This window comes from Bombina bombina, chromosome 12 (genome assembly GCF_027579735.1).
Source record: "Bombina bombina isolate aBomBom1 chromosome 12, aBomBom1.pri, whole genome shotgun sequence".
Taxonomy (NCBI): domain Eukaryota; kingdom Metazoa; phylum Chordata; class Amphibia; order Anura; family Bombinatoridae; genus Bombina; species Bombina bombina.
The window spans coordinates 120,112,204-120,129,277 of record NC_069510.1 but is presented as its reverse complement, the minus strand read 5'-3'; the positions used below and the strand labels follow the sequence as shown (position 1 = coordinate 120,129,277).

Here is a 17,074-nt window from a genome sequence, read left to right as displayed (position 1 = left end):
CCATGAACAAATTGGTTAGCCCTCTTGTTTAGAAGTTAATATATTTCAGTTTGATGGATACGAGAAGCATCTGAATGGTAACTTCACATATGCACAGAATTCACACTAAGCAAGTTTATGAGAAAATGTTATATCACTGAATATTTCAGTATCTTAAAGATTTATTAATTTATATTTGCAAAATGTTCCTTAAAGGACCAGTCAACACATTAGATTTGCATAATCAACAAATGCAAGATAACAAGACAATGCAATAGCACTTAGTCTGAACTTCAAATGAGTAGTAGATTTTTTTATAACAAATTTCAAAGTTATGTATATTTCCACTCCCCTTGTACCATGTGATAGCAATCAGCCAATCACAAATGCATATACGTATAGTCTGTGCATTCTTGCACATGCTCAGTAGGATCTGGTGACTCATAAAGTGTAAATATAAAAGACTGCACATCTTTTTTAATGGAAGTAAATTGGAACGTTGTTTAAAATTATATGATGTGGAGATCATCTGTCAATTATATAACATAAAATGAAGTTCTATTTCACCTCGCCTAAACTCTTGTCTATCTGCATGTTAAGATTTGATATGTATTTATCTTGGTACATGTGCATATTGTTTTTTTTTTTCTCTCAATAATGTCAGTTTATAGACAATGTACTACTCTCTTTGATGTAACTTTGGCCTTTGGGCGAATCTTGTATGTTGATCTATACTTTAACTTCAATAAAAAATTATTTAAAAAAAAAAAAATTACATGATGTATCTGAATCATGAAAATTTAATTTTACCTGAGTGTCCCTTTAAAAAAATGAGATAAGTGACGATGGCTGCACCTTTAGACACCGGTCACTAGTGACAATGCGATAATGAGATCAGCTTCTTCCTTTATCTGCTCCTCTCACATAGGGTTTGACGCATCGCTTGGAGATCACACCTCCGGACACAGATAAAATGTTTTCAGCTCTTCGTTTGAGTGATCTCTCCACGGACGAGGAAGAGACTCTGAGAAGCAAGATCAATTCATATGAGAAGAAGATAGACAGCTTAATGAATGAAGTTGGTACATTGAAAAACGAGGTGAGATTTACAGGTGACCAGCAGTTGGGCGAATTCAGGCTGGGGGCTCGGAGGACATTAAGCGTTATTTTCTTTGTACTTAGGTGGAACTGCACAGAAAAGACAATGTCCTGGAGAGGTGCGAGGAACAGCTGGCTGTCTCAAAACGTCTGCTGGAGTCCCAGAAAGAAGAACTTGCCGAAGTGTCGCTAGAACTAGTGGAAACTGAAACCGAAAACACACGTCTGAGAAGAAGCATCGACCGGATCAAGGAGGAAAAGGGTTTAAGTGTGTATGTGTCCGACATCAGACATATGTAGTTATTTCTTTTTAGGGTGACTATAAGTTAGTTTATAAAGATAAAGGGTTAAGTGTGTATGTGTCCGACATCAGACATATGTAGTTATTTATTTATAGGGTGACTATAAGTTAGTTTATAAAGATAAAGGGTTAAGTGTGTATGTGTCCGACATCAGACATATGTAGTTATTTATTTAAGGGTGACAGTAAGTTAGTTTATAAAGATAAAGGGTTAAGTGTGTATGTGTCCGACATCAGACATATGTAGTTATATCTTTATAGGGTGACTATAAGTTAGTTTATAAAGATAAAGGGTTAAGTGTGTATGTGTCCGACATCAGACATATGTAGTTATTTATTTAAGGGTGACAGTAAGTTAGTTTATAAAGATAAAGGGTTAAGTGTGTATGTGTCCGACATCAGACATATGTAGTTATATCTTTATAGGGTGAGTATAAGTTAGTTTATAAAGATAAAGGGTTAAGTGTGTATGTGTCCGACATCAGACATATGTAGTTATATCTTTATAGGGTGACTATGTTAGTTTATAAAGATAAAGGGTTAAGTGTGTATGTGTCCGACATCAGACATATTTAGTTATATCTTTATAGGGTGACTGTTAGTTTATAAAGATAAAGGGTTAAGTGTGTATGTGTCCGACATCAGACATATGTAGTTATATCTTTATAGGGTGACTATGTTAGTTTATAAAGATAAAGGGTTAAGTGTGTATGTGTCCGACCTCAGACATATGTAGTTATATCTTTATAGGGTGACTATAAGTTAGTTTATAAAGATAAAGGGTTAAGTGTGTATGTGTCCGACATCAGACATATGTAGTTATATCTTTATAGGGTGACTATGTTAGTTTATAAAGATAAAGGGTTAAGTGTGTATGTGTCCGACATCAGACATATGTAGTTATATCTTTATAGGGTGACTATAAGTTAGTTTATAAAGATAAAGGGTTAAGTGTGTATGTATACGACATCAGACATATGTAGTTATATCTTTATAGGGTGACTATAAGTTAGTTTATAAAGATAAAGGGTTAAGTGTGTATGTGTCCGACATCAGACATATGTAGTTATTTCTTTATAGGGTGACTGTTAGTTTATAAAGATAAAGGGTTAAGTGTGTATGTGTCCGACATCAGACATATGTAATTATATCTTTATAGGGTGACTATAAGTTAGTTTATAAAGATAAAGGGTTAAGTGTGTATGTGTCTGACATCAGACATATGTAGTTATTTTTTTATAGGGTGACTGTTAGTTTATAAAGATAAAGGGTTAAGTGTGTATGTGTCCGACATCAGACATATGTAGTTATATCTTTATAGGGTGACTATGTTAGTTTATAAAGATAAAGGGTTAAGTGTGTATGTGTCCGACCTCAGACATATGTAGTTATTTCTTTATAGGGTGACTGTTAGTTTATAAAGATAAAGGGTTAAGTGTGTATGTGTCCGACATCAGACATATGTAGTTATATCTTTATAGGGTGACTATGTTAGTTTATAAAGATAAAGGGTTAAGTGTGTATGTGTCCGACATCAGACATATGTAGTTATTTATTTATAGGGTGACTGTTAGTTTATAAAGATAAAGGGTTAAGTGTGTATGTGTCCGACATCAGACATATGTAGTTATATATTTATAGGGTGACTATAAGTTAGTTTATAAAGATAAAGGGTTAAGTGTGTATGTGTCCGACATCAGACATATGTAGTTATATCTTTATAGGGTGACTGTTAGTTTATAAAGATAAAGGGTTAAGTGTGTATGTGTCCGACATCAGACATATGTAGTTATATCTTTATAGGGTGACTGTTAGTTTATAAAGATAAAGGGTTAAGTGTGTATGTGTCCGACATCAGACATATGTAGTTATTTCTTTATAGGGTGACTATAAGTTAGTTTATAAAGATAAAGGGTTAAGTGTGTATGTGTCCGACATCAGACATATGTAGTTATATCTTTATAGGGTGACTGTTAGTTTATAAAGATAAAGGGTTAAGTGTGTATGTGTCCGACATCAGACATATGTAGTTATTTATTTATAGGGTGACTATAAGTTAGTTTATAAAGATAAAGGGTTAAGTGTGTATGTGTCCGACATCAGACATATGTAGTTATTTCTTTATAGGGTGACTATAAGTTAGTTTATAAAGATAAAGGGTTAAGTGTGTATGTGTCCGACATCAGACATATGTAGTTATATCTTTATAGGGTGACTATGTTAGTTTATAAAGATAAAGGGTTAAGTGTGTATGTGTCCGACATCAGACTTATGTAGTTATTTCTTTATAGGGTGACTATAAGTTAGTTTATAAAGATAAAGGGTTAAGTGTGTATGTGTCCGGCCTCAGACATATGTAGTTATTTCTTTTTAGGGTGACTATAAGTTAGTTTATAAAGATAAAGGGTTAAGTGTGTATGTGTCCGACATCAGACATATGTAGTTATATCTTTATAGGGTGACTATAAGTTAGTCTATAAAGATAAAGGGTTAAGTGTGTATGTGTCCGACATCAGACATATGTAGTTATTTCTTTTTAGGGTGACTATAAGTTAGTTTATAAAGATAAAGGGTTAAGTGTGTATGTGTCAGACATCAGACATATGTAGTTATTTCTTTAAAGGGGGACTATAAGTTAGTTTATAAAGATAAAGGGTTAAGTGTGTATGTGTCCGGCCTCAGACATATGTAGTTATATCTTTATAGGGTGACTATGTTAGTTTATAAACATAAAGGGTTAAGTGTGTATGTGTCCGACATCAGACATATGTAGTTATATCTTTATAGGGTGACTGTTAGTTTATAAAGATAAAGGGTTAAGTGTGTATGTGTCCGACATCAGACATATGTAGTTATTTCTTTAAGGGTGACTATAAGTTAGTTTATAAAGATAAAGGGTTAAGTGTGTATGTGTCCGACATCAGACATATGTAGTTATTTCTTTAAGGGTGACAGTAAGTTAGTTTATAAAGATAAAGGGTTAAGTGTGTATGTGTCCGGCCTCAGACATATGTAGTTATATCTTTATAGGGTGACTATAAGTTATTTCTTCTATAAAGGTAAGACGAGTCCACGGATTCATCCTTTACTTGTGGGATATTATCCTTCCTAACAGGAAGTGGCAAAGAGCACCACAGCAGAGCTGTCTATATAGCTCCTCCCTTAGCTCCACCCCCCAGTCATTCTTTTTGCCTACTCTAAGTACTAGGAAGGGTAAAGTGATAAAATATTAGTTTTTAATTTCTTCAAGCAAGAGTTTATTTTAAATGGTACCGGTGTGTACTATTTACTCTCAGGCAGCAGATGGATGAAGACTGCTGCCTGGAGGATGATGATCTTAGCATTTGTAACTAAGATCCATTGCTGTTCCCACAGAGGCTGAGGAGTACAGGAAACTTCAGTGTGAGGAACGGTTTCATGCTATGCAGCAGTGAGGTATGTTCAGTCATATTTTTCTGGAGGGACTGTGTATTTCAGAAAGGCTGACATTATACCCAGGAGGGTAAGGGTAAGCAGTAATCCTAGAGCTAAAAGAAGGGCATTACTTAGCTTGCATCTGGGCCTATTTTCGATCCGGTTTGCAAATTAAGGGGTTAATTGTTAAAAAATTTTGTGTTATCAATTCTACTGCACAAACGTCTGGCAGACATTCCAGACGTTCAGTCGTTCTGTCAGGCTTTAGTTAGAATCAAGCCTGTGTTTAGACCTGTTGCTCCGCCATGGAGTTTGAATTTAGTTCTTAAAGTTCTTTAAGGGGTTCCGTTTGAACCTATGCATTCCATAGATATTAAGCTTCTATCTTGGAAAGTTCTGTTTTTAGTTGCTATCTCTTCGGCTCGAAGAGTTTCTGAACTATCTGCATTGCAATGCGACTCGCCTTATCTTGTTTTCCATGCTGATAAGGTGGTTTTGCGTACCAAACCTGGATTCCTTCCTAAGGTTGTTACTAATAGTAATATCAATCAGGAAATTGTTGTTCCTTCTGTGTCCTAATCCTTCTTCTCAGAAGGAGCGTCTATTGCACGTGGATGTGGTTCGTGCTTTGAAGTTTTACTTGCAAGCGACCAAAGATTTCCGTCAAACATCTTCTCTGTTTGTTGTCTATTCTGGAAAACGTAGAGTTCAAAAAGCTATGGCTACCTCTTTCTTTTTGGCTGAAAAGCATCATCCGTTTGGCATACGAGACTGCTGGACAGTAGCCTCCTGAAAGAATTACAGCTCACTCTACTAGAGCGGTGGCTTCCACATGGGCTTTTAAAAATGATGCTTCTGTTGAACAGATTTGTAAGGCTGCGACTTGGTCTTCGCTTCATACCTTTTCCAAATTTTACAAATTTGATACTTTTGCTTCTTCGGAGGCTATTTTTGGGAGAAAAGTTCTTCAAGCAGTGGTGCCTTCTGTTTAACCATCTATCTTGTCCCTCACGTTCATCCGTGTCCTGTAGCTTTGGTATTGTATCCCACAAGTAAAGGATGAATCCGTGGACTCGTCTTACCTTTATAGAAGAAAAGTAAATTTATGCTTACCTGATAAATTTATTTATTCTATGGTAAGATGAGACCACGGCCAGCCCTGTCATTTTAAGACAGATTATATTTTTTTGATTTAAACTCAGTCACCTCTGCACCTTGTAGTTTCTCCTTTTTCTTCCTGTACCTTCGGTCGAATGACTGGGGGGTGGAGCTAAGGGAGGAGCTATATAGACAGCTCTGCTGTGGTGCTCTTTGCCACTTCCTGTTAGGAAGGATAATATCCCACAAGTAAAGGATGAATCAGTGGACTCGTCTTACCATAGAAGAAATTAATTTATCAAGTAAGCATTTTTATAAAGATAAAGGGCTAAGTGTGTGTCTGACATCAGACATATATAATTACTTTTTCTTCTGTTATGTGTGATCAGTCCACGGGTCATCATTACTTCTGGGATATTATCTGCTCCCCTACAGGAAGTGCAAGAGGATTCACCCAGCAGAGTTGCTATATAGCTCCTCCCCTCTACGTCACCTCCAGTCATTCTCTTGCACCCAAAGACTAGATAGGAGGTGTGAGAGGACTATGGTGATTATACTTAGTTTTTATAACTTCAATCAAAAGTTTGTTATTTTACAATAGCACCGGAGCGTGTTATTTCTTCTCTGGCAGAGTTTGAAGAAGAATCTACCAGAGTTTTTCTTATGATTTTAACCGGAGTAGTTAAGATCATATTGCTGTTTCTCGGCCATCTGAGGGGGGTAAAAGCTTCAGATCAGGGGACAGCGGGCAGTTGAATCTGCATTGAGGTATGTAGCAGTTTTTATTTTCTGAATGGAATTGATGAGAAAATCCTGCCATACCGTTATAATGACATGTATGTATACTCTACACTTCAGTATTCTGGGGATGGTATTTCACCGGAATTACTCTGTAAAAGTACATTAAACCTTTTAATAGGTATTTAATTCATGTTAAACGTTTTTGCTGGAATGTAGAATCGTTTGCATTTCTGAGGTACTGAGTGAATAAATATTTGGGCATTATTTTTCCACTTGGCAGTTTGCTTGTTTTGATTATGACAGTTTCGTTTCTCTCTCACTGCTGTGTGTGAGGGGGAGGGGCCGTTTTTGGCGCTCTTTGCTACGCATCAAAAATTTCCAGTCAGTTACTCTTGTATTTTCTGCATGATCCGGTTCATCTCTAACAGAACTCAGGGGTCTTCAAACTTCTTTTGAAGGGAGGTAGATTCTCTCAGCAGAGCTGTGAGACTTATGTGGTGACTGTGTTTTAAAACGTTGCTCTGTGATTTTTATGTTTAAAATTTAATTAGTGTTACTTTACTAATGGGAACAAACCTTTGCTAACAAGTTGTGTTGTTTTTAAAGAGTGATGCTATAACTGTTTTTCAGTTCATTATTTCAACTGTCATTTAATCGTTTAGTGCTTCTTTGAGGCACAGTACGTTTTTGTTAAATAAGATTGTAACCAAGTTGCATGTTTATTGCTAGTGTGTTAAACATGTCTGATTCAGAGGAAGATACCTGTGTCATTTGTTCCAATGCCAAGGTGGAGCCCAATAGAAATTTATGTACTAACTGTATTGATGCTACTTTAAATAAAAGCCAATCTGTACAAATTGAACAAATTTCACCAAACAGCGAGGGGAGAGTTATGCCGTCTAACTCGCCTCACGTGTCAGTACCTGCGTCTCCCGCCCGGGAGGTGCGTGATATTATGGCGCCTAGTACATCTGGGCAGCCATTACAGATAACATTACAAGATATGGCTACTGTTATGACTGAAGTTTTGGCTAAGTTACCAGAACTAAGAGGCAAGCGTGATCACTCTGGGGTGAGAACAGAGTGCGCTGATAATCCTAGGGCCATGTCTGATACTGCGTCACAGCTTGCAGAGCATGAGGACGGAGAGCTTCATTCTGTAGGTGACGGTTCTGATCCAAGCAGATTGGATTCAGATATTTCAAATTTTAAATTTAAATTGGAAAACCTCCGTGTATTACTAGGGGAGGTCTTAGCGGCTCTTAACGATTGTAACACTGTTGCAATACCAGAGAAAATGTGTAGGTTGGATAAATACTTTGCGGTACCGGCGAGTACTGACGTTTTTCCTATACCTAAGAGATTAACTGAAATTGTTACTAAGGAGTGGGATAGACCCGGTGTGCCGTTCTCACCCCCTCCTATATTTAGAAAGATGTTTCCAATAGACGCCACCACACGGGACTTATGGCAAACGGTCCCTAAGGTGGAGGGAGCAGTTTCTACTTTAGCTAAGCGCACCACTATCCCGGTGGAGGATAGCTGTGCTTTTTCAGATCCTATGGATAAAAAATTAGAGGGTTACCTTAAGAAAATGTTTGTTCAACAAGGTTTTATATTGCAACCCCTTGCATGCATCGCGCCGATTACGGCTGCGGCAGCATTTTGGATTGAGTCTCTGGAAGAGAACCTTAGTTCCGCTACGCTGGACGACATTACGGACAGGCTTAGAGTCCTTAAACTAGCTAATTCATTCATTTCGGAGGCCGTAGTACATTTAACCAAACTTACGGCTAAGAATTCAGGATTCGCCATTCAGGCACGTAGGGCGCTGTGGCTAAAATCCTGGTCGGCTGATGTAACTTCTAAGTCCAAATTACTTAATATACCTTTCAAGGGGCAAACTTTATTTGGGCCCGGTTTGAAAGAAATTATCGCTGACATTACAGGAGGTAAGGGCCACGCTCTACCTCAAGACAAAGCCAAAGCTAAGGCTAGACAGTCTAATTTTCGTCCCTTTCGGAATTTCAAAGCAGGTGCAGCATCAACTTCCACTGCACCAAAACAGGAAGGAGCTGTTGCTCGTTACAGACAAGGCTGGAAACCTAACCAGTCCTGGAATAAGGGCAAGCAGGCCAGAAAACCTGCTGCTGCCCCTAAGACAGCATGAACCGAGGGCCCCCGATCCGGGACCGGATCTAGTGGGGGGCAGACTCTCTCTCTTCGCCCAGGCTTGGGCAAGAGATGTCCAGGATCCCTGGGCGCTAGAGATCATATCTCAGGGATACCTTCTAGACTTCAAATTATCTCCCCCAAGAGGGAGATTTCATCTGTCAAGGTTGTCAACAAACCAAATAAAGAAAGACGCGTTTCTACGCTGTGTACAAGATCTATTATTAATGGGAGTGATCCATCCGGTTCCGCGGTCGGAACAAGGACAAGGGTTTTACTCAAACCTGTTTGTGGTTCCCAAAAAAGAGGGAACTTTCAGGCCAATCTTGGATTTAAAGATCCTAAACAAATTCCTAAGAGTTCCATCGTTCAAAATGGAAACTATTCGGACAATCTTACCCATGATCCAAAAGGGTCAGTACATGACCACAGTGGATTTAAAGGATGCTTACCTTCACATACCGATTCACAAAGATCATTACCGGTATCTAAGGTTTGCCTTCTTAGACAGGCATTACCAGTTTGTAGCCCTTCCATTCGGATTGGCTACGGCTCCAAGAATCTTCACAAAGGTTCTGGGTGCCCTTCTAGCGGTTCTGAGACCGCGAGGAATTTCGGTAGCTCCGTACCTAGACGACATTCTGATACAAGCTTCAAGCTTTCAAACTGCCAAGTCTCATACAGAGTTAGTTCTGGCATTTCTAAGGTCGCATGGATGGAAAGTGAACGAAAAGAAGAGTTCTCTCTTGCCTCTCACAAGAGTTCCATTCTTAGGGACTCTTATAGATTCTGTAGAAATGAAGATTTATCTGACAGAAGACAGATTAACAAAGCTTCTAAATGCATGCCGTGTCCTTCATTCCATTCAACTCCCGTCAGTAGCTCAATGCATGGAGGTGATCGGCTTAATGGTAGCAGCAATGGACATAGTACCCTTTGCACGCCTACATCTCAGACCGCTGCAATTGTGCATGCTGAGTCAGTGGAATGGGGATTACTCAGATTTGTCCCCCACTCTGAATCTGGATCAAGAGACCAGAAACTCTCTTCTATGGTGGCTTTCTCGGCCACATCTGTCCAAGGGGATGCCGTTCAGCAGGCCGGACTGGACAATTGTAACAACAGACGCCAGCCTTCTAGGTTGGGGCGCTGTCTGGAATTCTCTGAAGGCTCAGGGACAATGGAGTCAGGAGGAAAGTCTCCTGCCAATAAACATTCTGGAATTGAGAGCAGTTCTCAATGCCCTTCTAGCTTGGCCCCAGTTAAAGACTCGGGGGTTCATCAGGTTTCAGTCGGACAACATCACGACTGTAGCTTACATCAACCATCAGGGAGGGACAAGAAGCTCCCTAGCAATGATAGAAGTATCAAAGATAATTCGCTGGGCAGAGTCTCACTCTTGCCACCTGTCAGCAATCCACATCCCGGGAGTGGAGAACTGGGAGGCGGATTTCTTGAGTCGCCAGACTCTTCATCCGGGGGAGTGGGAACTTCATCCGGAGGTCTTTGCCCAAATACTTCGACGTTGGGGCAAACCAGAGATAGATCTCATGGCGTCTCGCCAGAACGCCAAACTTCCTCGCTACGGATCCAGATCCAGGGATCCGGGAGCGGTTCTGATAGATGCTTTGACAGCACCTTGGAACTTCAGGATGGCTTATGTGTTTCCACCCTTCCCGCTGCTTCCTCGATTGATTGCCAAGATCAAACAGGAGAGAGCATCAGTGATTCTAATAGCGCCTGCATGGCCGCGCAGGACTTGGTATGCAGATCTAGTGGACATGTCATCCTGTCCGCCTTGGTCTCTACCTCTAAGACAGGACCTTCTGATTCAGGGTCCATTCAAACATCAAAGTCTAACTTCTCTGAAGCTGACTGCTTGGAAATTGAACGCTTGATTTTATCAAAACGTGGTTTTTCTGAGTCGGTTATTGATACCCTGATACAGGCTAGGAAGCCTGTTACCAGAAAGATTTACCATAAAATATGGCGTAAATACCTATACTGGTGTGAATCCAAAGATTACTCCTGGAGTAAGGTTAGGATTCCTAGGATATTGTCTTTTCTACAAGAAGGTTTAGAAAAGGGTTTATCGGCTAGCTCATTAAAGGGACAGATCTCAGCTCTGTCCATCTTGTTACACAGGCGTCTGTCAGAAAATTCAGACATCCAGGCCTTTTGTCAGGCTTTAGCTAGGATCAAGCCTGTGTTTAAAACTGTTGCTCCGCCATGGAGTTTAAACTTAGTTCTTAACGTTTTACAGGGTGTTCCGTTTGAACCCCTTCATTCCATTGATATAAAATTGTTATCTTGGAAAGTTCTATTTTTAATGGCTATTTCCTCGGCTCGAAGAGTCTCTGAGTTATCAGCCCTACATTGTGATTCTCCTTATCTGATCTTTCACTCAGACAAGGTAGTTCTGCGTACTAAACCTGGTTTCTTACCTAAGGTTGTCTCTAACAGGAATATCAATCAAGAGATTGTTGTTCCATCCTTGTGTCCAAATCCTTCTTCAAAGAAGGAACGTCTTCTACACAATCTGGATGTAGTTCGTGCCCTCAAGTTCTACTTGCAGGCAACTAAAGATTTTCGCCAAACTTCTTCCCTGTTTGTCGTTTATTCTGGACAGAGGAGAGGTCAAAAAGCTTCTGCTACCTCTCTCTCTTTTTGGCTTCGTAGCATAATACGTTTAGCCTATGAGACTGCTGGACAGCAGCCTCCTGAAAGAATTACAGCTCATTCCACTAGAGCTGTGGCTTCCACTTGGGCCTTTAAGAATGAGGCCTCTGTTGAACAGATTTGCAAGGCTGCAACTTGGTCTTCGCTTCATACTTTTTCCAAATTTTACAAATTTGACACTTTTGCTTCTTCGGAGGCTATTTTTGGGAGAAAGGTTCTTCAGGCAGTGGTTCCTTCTGTATAATGAGCCTGCCTATCCCTCCCGTCATCCGTGTACTTTTGCTTTGGTATTGGTATCCCAGAAGTAATGATGACCCGTGGACTGATCACACATAACAGAAGAAAACATAATTTATGCTTACCTGATAAATTCCTTTCTTCTGTTGTGTGATCAGTCCACGGCCCGCCCTGTTTTTTAAGGCAGGTAAATATTTTTTAAATTATAATTCAGTCACCACTACACCCTTGGCTTCTCCTTTCTCGTTGGTCTTTGGTCGAATGACTGGAGGTGACGTAGAGGGGAGGAGCTATATAGCAACTCTGCTGGGTGAATCCTCTTGCACTTCCTGTAGGGGAGCAGATAATATCCCAGAAGTAATGATGACCCGTGGACTGATCACACAACAGAAGAAAGGAATTTATCAGGTAAGCATAAATTATGTTTTTATAGGATGACAATAAGTTATTTTATTAAGATAAAGGGATTAAGTGTGTATGTGTGTCAGACATCAGACATATAATTATTTCTTTATAGGGTGACTATAAGTTATTTTATAAAGATAAAGGGCTAAGTGTGTGTATGTGTCCGGCATCAGATATATGCTAATAAATTCTTTATGGGGTGAAATCATGTTGTTTTAATTACAGATATATACTGTGCATATATAAACATTTATTGTGTGTGCAGACCTTATGTAATGCGGCACTTAATTACTGATATATACTGTGCATATATAAACATTTATTGTGTGTGCAGACCTTATGTAATGCGGCACTTAATTACTGATATATACTGTGCATATATAAACATTTATTGTGTGTGCAGATCTTATGTAATGCAGCACTTAATTACTGATATATACTGTGCATATATAAACATTTATTGTGTGTGCAGACCTTATGTAATGCAGCACTTAATTATTGATATATACTGTGCATATATAAAACATTTATTGTGTGTGCAGACCTTATGTAATGCAGCACTTAATTACTGATATATACTGTGCATATATAAACATTTATTGTGTGTGCAGACCTTATGTAATGCAGCACTTAATTACTGATATATACTGTGCATATATAAACATTTATTGTGTGTGCAGACCTTATGTAATGTGGCACTAAATTACTGATATATACTGTGCATATATAAACATTTATTGTGTGTGCAGACCTTATGTAATGCGGCACTTAATTACTGATATATACTGTGCATATATAAACATTTATTGTGTGCGCAGACCTTATGTAATGCGGCACTTAATTACTGATATATACTGTGCATATATAAACATTTATTGTGTGTGCAGACCTTATGTAATACAGCACTTAATTACTGATATATACTGTGCATATATAAACATTTATTGTGAGTGCAGACCTTATGTAATGCTGCACTTAATTACTGATATATACTGTGCATATATAAACATTTATTGTGTGTGCAGACCTTATGTAATGCGGTGCTTAATTACTGATATATACTGTGCATATATAAACATTTATTGTGTGTGCAGACCTTATGTAATGCGGTGCTTAATTACTGATATATACTGTGCATATATAAACATTTATTGTGTGTGCAGACCTTATGTAATGCGGCACTTAATTACTGATATATACTGTGCATATATAAACATTTATTGTGTGCGCAGACCTTATGTAATGCAGCACTTAATTACTGATATATACTGTGCATATATAAACATTTATTGTGTGTGCAAACCTTATGTAATGCTGCACTTAATTACTGATATATACTGTGCATATATAAACATTTATTGTGTGTGCAGACCTTATGTAATGTGGCACTTAATTACTGATATATACTGTGCATATATAAACATTTATTGTGTGTGCAGAATTTATGTAATGCAGCACCTAATTACTGATATATACTGTGCATATATAAACATTTATTGTGTGTGCAGAATTTATGTAATGCAGCACCTAATTACTGATATATACTGTGCATTTATAAACAATTATTGTGTGTGCAGACCTTATGTAATGCAGCACCTAATTACTGATATATACTGTGCATTTATAAACAATTATTGTGTGTGCAGACCTTATGTAATGCAGCACTTAATTACTTATATATACTGTGCATATATAAACATTTATTGTGTGTGCAGACCTTATGTAATGCAGCACTTAATTACTGATATATACTGTACATATATAAACATTTATTGTGTGTGCAGACCTTATGTAATTTAGCACTTAATTACTGATATATACTGTGCATTTATAAACATTTATTGTGTGGGCAGACCTTATGTAATTTAGCACTTAATTACTGATATATACTGTGCATATATAAACATTTATTGTGTGTGCAGACCTTATGTAATGTGGCACTTAATTACTGATATATACTGTGCATATATAAACATGTATTGTGTGTGCAGACCTTATGTTTTGCGGCACATAATTACTTATATATACTGTACATATATAAACATTTATTGTGTGTGCAGACCTTATGTAATTTAGCACTTAATTACTGATATATACTGTGCATATATAAACATTTATTGTGTGTGCAGACCTTATGTAATGCGGCACTTAATTACTGCTATATACTGTGCATATATAAAACATTGTGTGTGCAGACCTTATGTAATGTGGCACTTAATTACTGATATATACTGTGCATATAAAAACATTTATTGTGTGTGCAGAATTTATGTAATGCAGCACCTAATTACTGATATATACTGTGCATATATAAACATTTATTGTGTGTGCAGACCTTATGTAATGTGGCACTTAATTACTGATATATACTGTGCATATATAAACATGTATTGTGTGTGCAGACCTTATGTAATGCAGCACTTAATTACTGATATATACTGTGCATATATAAACATTTATTGTGTGCACAGACCTTATGTAATGCAGCACTTAATTACTGATATATACTGTACATATATAAACATTTATTGTGTGTGCAGACCTTATGTAATGCAGCACTTAATTACTGATATATACTGTACATATATAAACATTTATTGTGTGTGCAGACCTTATGTAATGCTACACTTAATTACTTATATATACTGTGCATATATAAACATTTATTGTGTGTGCAGACCTTTTGAAATGCGGCACTTAATTACGGATATATACTGTGCATATATAAACATTTATTGTGTTTGCAGACCTTTTGTAATGCTGCACTTAATTACTGATATATACTGTGCATTTATAAACATTTATTGTGTGGGCAGACCTTACGTAATGTGGCACTTAATTACTGATTTATACTGTGTATATATAAACATTTATTGTGTGGGCAGACCTTATGTAATGCTGCAAATAATTACTGATATATACTATGCATATATAACCATATATTGTGTGTGCAGACCTTTTGTAATGCAGCAGATAATAACTGATATATACTGTGCATATATAAAAATGTATTGTGTGCGCAGACCTTTTTGTATTGTGGCGCTTAATTGCTGATATATACTGTGCATATATAAACATTTATTGTGTGTGCAGACCTTATGTAATGCTGCGCTTAATTACTGATATACACTGTGCATATATAAACATTTATTGTGTGTGCAGACCTTTTCTAATGCAGCAGATAATTACTGATATATACTGTGCATATAGAAGCATTTATTGTATACGCAGACCTTATGTAATGTAGCGCTTAATTACGGATATATACTGTGCATATATAAACATTTATTGTGTGTACAGACCTTGTGTAATGCAGCAGTAAATTGCTGATATATACTGTGCATATATAAACATTTATTGTGTGTGCAGACCTTATGTAATGTGGCACTTAGTTACTGATATATACTGTGCATATATACAAATTTATTGTGTGTTCAGACCTAATGTAATGCGGCACTTAATTACTGATATATACTGTGCATGTATAAAAATGTATTGTGTGTGTGTGTGTGTGCAGACCTTATTGTGTGTGCAGACCTTATGTAATACAGCACTTAATTACTGATATACACTGTGCATATATAAACATTTATTGTGTGTGCATACCTTATGTAATACTGCACTTAATTATTGATATATACTGTGCATATATAAACATTTATTGTGTGTGCAGACCTTATATAATGCAGCACTTAATTATTGATATATGCTGTGCATATATAAACATTTATTGTGTGTGCAGACCTTTATGTAATGCAGCACTTAATTACTGATATACACTGTGCATATATAAACATTTATTGTGTGTGCAGACCTTATGTAATGCAGCACTTAATTACTGATATACACTGTGCATATATAAACATTTATTGTGTGCAGACCTTATGTAATGCAGCACTTAATTACTGATATACACTCTGCATATATAAACATTTATTGTGTGTGCAGACCTTATGTAATGCAGCACTTAATTACTGATATACACTGTGCATATATAAATATGTATTGTGTGTGCAGACCTTATGTAATGCAGCACTTAATTACTGATATATACTGTGCATATATAAACATTTATTGTGTGTGCAGACCTTATGAAATGCAGCACTTAATTACTGATATACACTGCATATATAAACATTTATTGTGTGTGCAGACCTTATGTAATGCAGCACTTAATTACTGATATACACTGTGCATATATAAAAATGTATTGTGTGCAGACCTTTTGTAATGAGGCACTTAATTACTGATATATACTGTGCATATATAAACATTTATTGTGTGTGCAGACCTTATGTAATGCAGCACTTAATTACTGATATACACTGTGCATATATAAAAATTTATTGTGTGTGCAGACCTTATGTAATGCTGCACTTAATTACTGATATATACTGTGCATATATAAACATTTGTGTGTGCATCCCTTATGTAATGCGGCACTTAATTACTGATATATACTGTGCATATATAAACATTTATTGTGTGTGCAGACCTTATGTAATGCAGCACTTAATTACTGATATATACTGTGCATATATAAACATTTATTGTGTGTGCAGACCTTATGTAATTTAGCACTTAATTACTGATATATACTGTGCATATATAAAACATTTATTGTGTGTGCAGACCTTATGTAATGCAGCACTTAATTACTGATATATACTGTGCATATATAAACATTTATTGTGTGTGCAGACCTTATGTAATGCAGCACTTAATTACTGATATATACTGTGCATATATAAACATTTATTGTGTGTGCAGACCTTATGTAATGCAGCACTTAATTACAGATATATACTGTGCATATATAAACATTTATTGTGTGTGCAGACCTTATGTAATGTGGCACTTAATTACTGATATATACTGTGCATATATAAACATTTATTGTGTGTGCAGACCTTATGTAATTTAGCACTTAATTACTGATATATACTGTGC

General features: G+C 37.0%; 1 protein-coding gene across 2 annotated transcripts in view; it reads left to right on the top strand.

The window, feature by feature from the left end:
- Positions 1–17,074, top strand: part of ODF2 (outer dense fiber of sperm tails 2) — a 126,068-nt gene that overhangs the window by 41,056 nt on the left and 67,938 nt on the right. For both annotated transcript variants that reach the window (XM_053695885.1, XM_053695886.1), the window contains exons 5-6: positions 908–1,078; positions 1,162–1,349. In XM_053695885.1, coding sequence (XP_053551860.1) covers positions 908–1,078; positions 1,162–1,349 — 359 coding nt within the window. The remainder of the gene's footprint in view (positions 1–907; positions 1,079–1,161; positions 1,350–17,074) is intronic.